At 31.2% G+C, this 10,999-nt stretch overlaps 1 protein-coding gene across 1 annotated transcript; it reads left to right on the top strand.

Moving 5' to 3' along the window:
* Positions 1–853: 853 nt before the first annotated feature.
* Positions 854–4,925, top strand: LOC11420488 (aquaporin NIP6-1). Its single transcript, XM_003604170.4, has 5 exons — positions 854–1,166; positions 1,684–1,908; positions 1,999–2,193; positions 3,800–3,861; positions 4,460–4,925. Exons 1-5 carry the CDS (start codon positions 939–941, stop codon positions 4,665–4,667), a joined length of 918 nt encoding a protein of 305 aa, XP_003604218.1. The 5' UTR covers positions 854–938; the 3' UTR covers positions 4,668–4,925.
* The last annotated feature ends 6,074 nt before the right edge of the window (positions 4,926–10,999 follow it).

Below are 10,999 nucleotides of genomic sequence, written 5' to 3'. Positions count from 1 at the left end.
TATTTATCTTTTTTTTTTTTGGCATACAATTAGAAGTTATTTTTATTAGTTATGAATGAATGAATGAATTTGGTGATAGTTGTGTCTCTAAGGAGTTAACTTGATTAAATAAAGTTATTGAGAAAATTGATGAGATGCCATTTCAGTATTAAGAAATTAATTTACAATTTTTTTTTTTAAAAGATTAATTCAATGACAGATACATGAAGATAATAAAAGAAGAAAAAAAAATGAGAAATATGAATCTTCTGTCGCTTTTACGATTAGAGGTTGATTGACCGATTGATTTATCTTATAGTTGAAAAGGTTGGTTTATATATAAATCTAACAAAGATTAGTCCAATTGATAAAAAATTAACTCATCCCATGCAAAGACGTGAGTCCAACTCATAGCTTATCACATCTATGAGTCTCCCATGATTTTAATAAGTCTTAGGATCCAATTCACATAAACTCTTAAAAAAAACGAAAGAAAATAATAGATAGAAAGAATAAAAAGAAATACATTACAAATATGCTTCCTATAACATGCAATAGTAAAATAGTGTTGCAACATGTGTTACATACTTTATTTTCACCATTAAATCAATAAATTTTATTTTATCTCACTTAATTTAATACTAAAATTTATTGATCTAATAGTAAAAACAAACTTGTACATGATTTAAAACTTATATGAAACACTTCTCAATAGTACATTGTATTTTTGGCCTAAACAATAAATTGAAAAAAGGTTGAATGAATAAATATAAAAATACTTATATGTACATACGCACCTTCCTTCATAAGAAGGCATGAATTGCTACCCCACCTATCCTATTCCTATATATATGCATTACCTAGTTTTGCACTCTCATTCCAATTAATATATCAAAACAAACAATTTTAACATCAATCTCAAGGCCTCTCTCTCTCTCTGCTTTAAGAGTGATTAGAGTATGGACAATGAGGAAATCCCATCAGTACCTTCTACCCCTGCAACACCAGGTACTCCTGGTGCTCCTCTTTTTGGTGGCTTCAGGTCTGAGAGAACTGGAAATGGTAGAAAGAACTCACTCCTCAAGAATTTAAAATGTTTTAGTGTTGAAGATTGGACTTTGGAAGATGGAGCCTTACCTAAAGTCACTTGCTCTTTACCTCCCCCTCCTGTCCCTCTTGCCAAAAAGGTACACTTAATTAACATATCATATCATATACATTATAAAATCATGCATACATACATTAAGTGCGTGTTTAGAATCACTATGAGTTTAACGAAGTCATAGTAACATGATTTTTGTAAAGGTTTTAAAGTGTAACGTTTTTTAAAATCTGGTGACATACTGTGATTTTGTCAAGTTCTCCATAATTTTAACATGTACTAAAACTTGATGTTAGCCAGGGCCGGCCCTAGGCATAAGCTAGGGGTGCGACAACGTAGGACCCAATTTTCTTTTAAAGAATTATTTAAGGAGCCCTTTTCTCAAACTTATCCTATGACCCATAAATAATAGGAACGACCCTGATCGTAGTTCAAATAATAGTTGCGGAGTTATTTTAAATTTTATAATCTTACATAGTTGCATACATATAAACAATTATATCAAGTATACAACATTGGTAAAAATACTAACAGGGGTCCTATTTTTTATATATTGATGTATTAATTAATGTAGTTGGGCTGATTAATCAAATTATTACCAGGTTGGAGCTGAGTTTATAGGCACATACATTCTAATGTTTGCTGGAATAGCCACTGCAATTGTGAACCAAAAGATACATAACTCAGAAACACTAATTGGATGTGCTGGAGCAACTGGACTTGCTGTTATGATCATAATATTATCAACCGGTCACATTTCCGGTGCTCATCTTAATCCGGCTGTCACGATTTCATTTGCTGCATTAAAACACTTCCCCTGGAAAAATGTAACAAAAAACCTTAAATTCATATCTTCTAATTCAATTTGTACATGTTGATTAAAAAATGCTAATTTATATTTTGTGAATTAATTTTAGGTACCTTTGTATATTGCTGCACAAGTTTTGGCATCAATATGTGCTTCATTTACTTTGAAAGGGGTTTTTCATCCATTTATGAGTGGTGGTGTCACGGTTCCTTCAGTTGAATATGGCCAAGCTTTTGCTTTAGAGTTTATCATCAGCTTTAATCTCATGTTTGTTGTCACTGCAGTGGCCACCGACACAAGAGCTGTGAGTATATTATATAATATATATATATATATCTATATTCTATTATAAGAAGTTTGGTCTTGCATATATTTTTTTGGTTTGAATTGAATGTTATATGTATATGTATATACACTAGTAAAATATGTTAGAACCGATCATGTGCTTGAGGATTGGAGTAGGACAATAGTCCATACTTTGTTTAAGAAAAATAAGGAAATGCAAATAAACAAGAGGAAATAAAATAGTTTTTATGTTCTCAAATGAAATTTGTGCTAAATATCAAATCAAACAAAATGAGTTAGCTAACAAAATCAGCATGTATATACAGATTATAAACAAATATGTCATCGTGAGTTTAGTTGGGTTGATAGAAACAACGCATAATATATGTAAAGTTTAGAATTCGAACCCTAAAAGAAAATTATAAACAAATAAAGAGGCTAGAGAAATGTATTTAAGCATGCAGAATATGATTTGCAATTAGCACCCTTTCATCACCAATCATTACTTTTAATATCTCATGATTCAAGCCACTAGGCTAACTTTGTTCAATATCAAGTAGTATAACTGATTAAGTAAATACAAAAACAAAAAAAAATAATTATAAAAGAAAATTTATTAGTTTACTTCATCAAAAATTGATTTTCACAAAAAAAAAATACAATTATTAAAGGAACACTCGTATATATGGATATAATAAAAACTTATATTGTTTCAACGAATTTAATTCATTTGATAAGGACACTGCATTATATATGTATGGGTATGCTAGGGGTTTGAGTCTTGGACTTTCTATTTATTCATCTTAAAAAAGTGAATTTCTAGCCATCCACTATTTAAAAAAAAAAAAAAAGAAACTTATATCGTAAACTCAATTTTTTATTTCTCAAAAAGTTAAAAATTGCTACTATTTATGTTTTCTTAACATGTACTCAAAATATAAGTTAGCATAAGATATAAGTTAAATCCAAAAAGAGTCGACCAAGAATACAAGAAGGGTACATGAAGATTGAGGCACATAAATCCAAAATGCTAAGATGAGAGTCAATGGAAAAGATATGTCAGCAGCTTTTGTCCTCACTAAATGGATATATAAAATTCATTTTTTGTGACCACTAATTGTATCTACGAACATGCATACTGCATACATGTTTTGCAGTGAGATATTTGACTCTATACTCATCATAGTTGAAGACATGTGGGATTTGGAACCTTTGCTTGTTGCGTCAACTAATAACTAGGCACATATATTCTGAAAATAGTTTATTCAAAATAGCATATCCTTATTGAACATGTAGAAACACATACTCCATCTGTCTCATATATATATATAAACAAAAAAATATTCAATATGAAGATTTAAAATAATAAACACAAGAAAGTTTTAATTAATTCTATTAATTTAATGATATTGTGTTTGAAAAACTCTTTAGTTAATTTAAAGTTAAAGTTTTATTAATTTAATTTATCTTTGTGAAACAAGTTTTGATAAATTACAAATTTGGAGATTATAATTATTATTTGATATAGATAGATGAATCTCCCATATTATTGTTTTTTTGACAAAGGATCTCTTTATGAATTAATTAATGTCGATAATGACTTGTGCTAACATGATGCAATACAGGTGGGAGAACTTGCGGGAATCGCGGTGGGAGCCACTGTCATGCTCAACATACTCATTGCTGGGTATGTTCCAACTTTCACTCCTCATTATTTTAATCACATTCATGTTTATATAATTGATCTAATTAGTATGTATGTATTGTGAATGTAAATAATTTTTTTTATCATCAATCATTACTAGATCATTGGATATACTTTTATTTATCAATCAAAATCTGTGTTTACCGTTCTCGACTTCGTGCGCATAACTCACTTGACATAACATATTGCAATATGTGAGATTTGATGTTCAAACATCAGATTTTTCATTTGTCTTAAGGGTTGATCAATTTATAGCCGCTAAAATATTTAGAGGAAAAAAAACGTGTGTATAACCGACAAAGCAAATTATATAAACTTGACAAAGGGCGAGAAAGATCCAATATTTCATTTAGGCCTTGTTTCCTAACATGACCTTATTGCTTGCAAATTTCTTTTCTTATCTCACACTTCTCGGATGTTTTGGTTTATCAAGATTTTGAAATTCGGACGTGTAAAAAAAGGTGCCAACACCTGTTTTTTACATGTATGTATTTTAAAATCCGAACAAACCAGAAACCTCCGAGAAGTGTCAGGTTGGAAAATAAGCAATCTTATTGTTTTGACACTATATATACTGCAGGCCTGCAACTGGAGCTTCAATGAATCCAGTAAGAACATTAGGACCAGCAATTGCTGCAAACAACTACAAAGGCATATGGTTATATCTCATAGCCCCTATTCTTGGTGCCCTTGGTGGGGCAGGTGCTTACACTGCTGTTAAGCTTCCTGATGAAGAGTTTAACTCTGAGGTAAAAGCCTCTTCTGCCCCTGGAAGTTTCAGAAGATGATGATGATCTTCCACAAGGTTGCAATATATAAGATCTAAGAATACCTCTTAATTAATTAGAATCTTTGTATGATAGTATATAAATACATTATAGTTTGTAATTAAAAAAGAATGAGTGAGTACTGCATTGATGCCTCCCTAGCTAGCTGCATATGCACACATTGTAATAAATACACCACTTTGATAAACATAAATCAGTGCTGTTTTTTGTACATATATGTTCATGTTTAATTAGTTGTGTAACATTATCCCAAAAAAATCAGTGCTGTTTTTGCACATGCATCACTACACTCGTAACCAGTTCCAATTTTTTTTATTGAATTTAATACTTTGTGCTCGTGATTTTCGGATATCAAACCATTAATTGATTTGAATCGTCAATCTTTGAACTCTCGATCTTTATTCGTGGGAAGGGAAAAAATGAGTAAAAACCCTTATCGAGACTTTGGATTCGGGGGTTGGTTATGCGAAGGGAAGGTGCTAGCACCCTAAGCATCTACGGTATTCCATAGGAACCTCTTACCTAAATTATCTTGTGCTAAATTCATTGCTTATTTGAAAATTATTACCTAAAAATCTAAGTGAAAGAATGGAGGGAGAAGAAGTATGTTTTTGGTTATTTTTATTTGATTTGGAAGGATAAAAATCCTATGCCTACATACCCTTTAAGAAAAGGGATCAAAACCAATGTAGTTCACCTAAAAAGTTTATTTTTGGTGGGTTGGTTGATTTTAGATTTTAGAAAATGGTTTTAAGAAGGGATAAGAGGCCTCAAGGCACGAGATAAAATAAGGTGAGGTTAGTCAAATTTTAATTACAAGAAAATCAAGTCTATTATGAATATTAATTCAATTAAGCATTTGATTAAGAAAATAAAAGGAAAAACCCTTGGGTTACAAACCAAGGTTTATTAAGAAAATATTTTGAAGTTTTGCATATTTGATTTTTTTGGGAAAATGATTTTTCTAAACTAACGGTAAAAACTAACATAACGGCGCAACGTCACAAGAAATAAACGTGAAGTGTCGGTGCTTGTGTTACCTACATTATTAGGTCAATTCCTAGATACATTCTATGGTCTCAAGAGAAATATAATAACGAGAAATAAAAAAATGCGCAAAATAAATTACATCAATTTCCTAATTATACACACCGAAAAAAATTAATGACAATAAAATGACAAGAAATTAAAATATGCATGAGATGATTCTAAATAAAAAAATGGCAATTATAAAATAAAAACAGTAAATAAAAATTAAAACAAACACAATATTTTTGTAGGTTTTTTAGATAATTTTCTTTTAGCAAATGGGTGCAGAAAGTAAAAACAGAGGTGTATTTAATAAAACTGTAGTGAAATTAAAAGGAACAATTGGGCTTAAGCAAAAACGGGTCGTGGGTGGGTCGGTTAGACCCACCCGGTTCGAGTTGATATATATAAGGTGTAAGACCCATTTTCTTCCATTTTCTCCAATCACTTCTCTCTCTTCACTCTTTTCCTCTCTGTTCTCTCTCTTTTCTTCTTCTTTTTCATGAGTTTTCCGGCGAGCATGAATTTTCCGGCGCGGTGGCCGGTGGTGGCACCTCCGCGCCGGAGTGTGAAACTCCGCCAATTCAAAAACAAACTATCTTTTTTTAAAAATCCTTTTTTCTCTCTTTTCAAATATCCACTTAGTTTTTACAAACAAACAACCAAAACTTCTAGATCTACAATTTTAGAATCGCAAAACAAGAACCAACAAAACAACAGATAAAAAATATTCACCAAAACACCCAGCACAAACAGATCTACATCTACACAAAAAACAGAAATCACTACCTTTTACCCTTGAATGAATCCGGTTCTCTCTTGTCCCTTTTGGTTCGGTTCAGATTCGGTTTTTTTGAACGGATGTTGGAAACGGCCCGGTTCTGTGGAAAACGGCGTCGATTGTTGTTGTTCCGTCTGGATCGGCCTTTGTGCTTCGATGATGCGTGGCTGAAGGTGGATTCTTTTGCTGTGATGTTGTTGTGTGTCTGGATCGGTTGTGAGGAGTTTTTGTGGGTTGTAGAGTTGTGACTGTCTTTGATGCAAGTTTCTGTTTTTTTTGTCTACGATTTGCGGCTAGGTTTTTTCTGTTTGCGGCTGTGGAAAATTGTGTGTCTTTCTCTTTTTGCAGCCTTGATTTTATACCATTAGGGTTGAAGATAATAAGGAAATAACTACCGTGTTACTGGATTTGGCAACAAGCATTTGACCCTATGAATTTACCTAAAAATGAGGCATACGAAGAAGAAAAAAAAAAAAAAAAAAAAAAATTGGACCCTTGCCGGAAATTTTCGGACTTACTGACAATATTGGACAAAAAACGGAAAATAAACATTATTAAATATTAAAAAGAAGTAACTGACTTTAAAATTAAAATTAAAAAATGGAAATTAGATAATGAAATAAAAAAATAAAAGGAGAGAAAAGTGCCTGCAATCGGAACAAAACAAAAATGAGGTATTTTAAAATACCTCTCTGCCGAAATTTTCACTGAATCATGAGATCGACCAGAGTCAAACGACGCGCGTCCGTGGGATCCTTGGTCAAAATTTAGGGTATGACATACTCCAAATATTAACTTTCTCATTTAGGCATTCATGACATTAGTTCTCTAGCATGTGGCCTCTGGCTCTTGCATATGCATCACTATACGCATAAAAGCTTTGTAATTGTAGAACACTTCTAATTTTGCATTTTATTTCAATATAGTTTTTGCTTCTTTATATTATTGCATTCTTTGTTTTCATTATGTTTATGCTCTCAACTTAGTGAAGAGTTAGTAGTTCCTTTAGGTCTTGAAGACATGAAAAATAGTTTTATACAAACTTTTCATGATCTATTTTTTCTTTTGGCTTAATTGCTATTTTCGTCCCTTAACTAATTTTTTGGTATCGCTTTGGTCCCATAATTAATAAAAAGTCCGCTTAAGTCCTTTAAATATGTCTCCGTTACATAAATTGGTCCCTTCCGTTAATTTTATTAAAAAAATGTTAACTCAAGCACACGTGTCATTTTCGCATTGGTTGGAATTTATATTCATCTTCTTCCTCCTCACCTTCATCTTCTTCAACAAATCTTCATAAAACCTTCATACAAACCCAGAAGATTTTTTTTTTTTACCTTTATCATATGAAATCCAAATCTAAACACTTTATTTTTTTCTCTTTTTCTTCATCTTGACCCATTTTCGAATGCCAATCATTCATCATCAATAGCAATCCTTTCAAATTCCAATCTAAACTCATTTTTGGATCTAATCTAAATTCTTCCAAATCCTAATCTAAACTCATTTTGTTGTTGTTGTTGTTGTTGTTGTTGTGTTTTTGTTGGGGAGCAAATTTAATTTGGACCAGATTTATTGTGTTGTGTTGTTGTTGCAACTTGATTTTTTTTTTTCCACAGATTGAACCAAAAAGAAGGAAATTTTCTGCAGATTTTTATTTTTGCAGATTTGAATGAACAACAAAACTCATCAAATAAAACTTTACATTTATCATATGAAATCCAAATCTAAACCCTTTATCATGGTGATGGGTTTAGATCAGAAAATGAGTTTTTGTGAAGGTTTGATGATGATGAAGGGTTTAGATTGAATTTGAAAATGAGTTTATTATTTTTCTCCATTTTTTGTTTCCATGCTTAAGAATCAATTTGTTTTCTTCCAATTTCAATTTCAAGGTTCGATTTTTTTTCATCAGTTTTTTGTTTTGCTGGGTTTTTTCATGAAGGTTGATGAGGAAGAAGATGAAGAAATTGAATGAAGGTGATGACTTGTACAAACCCTAACAGTTTTTTAATAAAATTGATGAAAGGGACCAATTTATGTAACGGAGACATATTTAAAGGACTCAAACGGACTTTTTATTAATTATGGGACCAAAGCGATACCAAAAAATAAGTTAAGGGACGAAAATAGCAATTAAGCCATACATTTTAATAAGACTCAAATCAATAGATACTTAATTTGTTATGACCATCTCCGCAATTTTGTTTAACTTTTTTTTTTTTGTGTGTGTTTTTACAATCTTTATATGAAAGATGAGCTCTTTCATCCTTCTTCAAAAGTTGTTCAACATTGATTTACAGATAGAAGATTTGAGTAAAAAGTTGATGTGTCTGGCAATTGGTAACAATAAACTGAATTTGTTGAGAAAGAAAATTTGCATTTCCATGTTCACCAAGTTCCTTCTAGTTCTAGTTACAAATTACAAAAGATGAGTACACATCACAAAAGCATTACAATATCCTTCCTTGCTTTTACTATCACAGGTGTTCCACACATATCTCGTAAATGAACAATAGCTTGCATATCAACACATATATAATGTCACCTTCAATATAAAACCTATAACAGGAAAACAAATTCAATTTTCAGCTCACACAAATATCTTGTAAAAGAAAAGGACACACTAACACAAAAAAGACATGTATTCCATGAGTATCTTTAACCTTGCTGAAAAAATATGGTAGAGTTATTCCATTAATGCACACAGTACAAAAAAGATATGTATTCCCCGAACATCTTGTTAAAGAAAAGGACACACTAGCACTGAATAGTATTATTCATGAATATCTTGATAATTTGAGGACATACATAACTCCTTTTTGTGCCCTATAATCACCAATTGACCAAGTTGTAATCATTGTGTTAGACACCATAACTACTTGATTATCCAGTTATGTAATATAGTTCATTTGTTAGTCTCTACTCTACCATTCAAGATTAATCAAAATTGATATCTTCCACTGTGGAGGCATTTCTCATGCAAATTCTCCATTTTATGTTGTTTTGCTTCCTCTTTATATTTTTATTATTTTGCTATCAACTTTGAAAGTGCACTAAATTTGAACTAAGAAGAACTCAATATTAATTATTGGAGATATATATTATGTTAGGTGTTTGTGATAATCTGTAATATTAAATATTCTCAAGCATGCTCAAGTAAATGAAAATGACAACAATAAGGAGTAGATAATTATCTTGTACAAGTTTTAATTAAATCCATAGAATATTTCCCCAAAAAAGAAAAAACAAAAGTGTGGGATCCATTAAGATTATGGACATGGACACATTTCAAAGAAAGAAATTGGGTAAATATTAATTAAGTAGTACATCAACATCAACATATATAAGTTATAACAGAATACAAATGCATGAAAGGTAAACATCATCAATTCTAGCTAAATCTACCCCATCTTTTCTTGTACTTAATTCTCCTTTTATGCCATTATTATGGTTTAGCTTCATTCAAGGTCTATATATACTAAGTCTTCCAAGATCAAACTCATTTTTATCTCTTTTAAAACAACTCAGTTTCTCTTCTCTTCATTCATCCAATAAACCATTTACTCTTTCTTTCTTTTTTTTTTTTTTTTTTCTCTCTCTTTACCTCTCTCTCTTATCTTCATCCAATCAAAATTCTTGTCACCTATTTTCAATTCTTCATCATCATGTTTTCTTTCCAAAATTTCTGGCAACTACTGCTCCAATATCTCACAGGAAAAACAATACTCTACTCTGAAAAGGAATCATTGTTCAAACAATCAACATCCAACTCAACTTGGCTCATATCCGTGTCAAGATGAGTTAGCCGCGTTTCTTCTCGAGATTGTGGCCATAGCATCCGTCCTGGTTGCAGGCATTGTTGGAATCTCAATTCCACTCATTCTGAATCACTTCCGATACCTAAGAACAAACGGAAATCTCTTCGTTGCCATGAAAGCTTTTGCAGAGGGTGTGATTTTAGCAAAAGGTTGCGTCCACATGCTATGGGACGCAATCAAGGCGCTTAACAGCCCCTGCTTACCGGAATTCTGGACTAAGTTTCCGTTCACCGGGATATTTTTATAAGCCATTGGTGTAGGAAGAGTCTTTTACTCTAGGTTTTAGTCGTTATAAATATTTTTTTACTCCTAGTAAATACATGATATTTTGCTTTTAGTCCTTCAATTTTTTTTTACAGATTTGAATTGATCTTTTTTTAATATGTGTAATATCCTATTTAATATATAGCACTTTTTTATAAGCATGCTTTTATTAAAAAAGAGCAAACTAGCAAAGATATGCAAAGCTACTCGAAATTCAGCATACAAACTATTATGCAGTTTATCATCCACAACACTATTTTAAGAGATAGAAAATAAATGTAAGTGGTTGTTGAAAGTTACAATAAGTTAAGTTATATTTTTATTGGATTGTTAAATTCGGATTAAAGGATTCTCATCTTTTAATTCGCATGTGTAAAAAAATTTCTTGGGAATAAAAACTCATGTTTACAAATTTTGAAAACTTGAAACAATTATAG

The sequence above is a fragment of the Medicago truncatula genome, chromosome 4 (assembly GCF_003473485.1).
Source record: "Medicago truncatula cultivar Jemalong A17 chromosome 4, MtrunA17r5.0-ANR, whole genome shotgun sequence".
Classification (NCBI taxonomy): domain Eukaryota; kingdom Viridiplantae; phylum Streptophyta; class Magnoliopsida; order Fabales; family Fabaceae; genus Medicago; species Medicago truncatula.
This window is presented reverse-complemented; position numbering and strand designations above follow the sequence as displayed.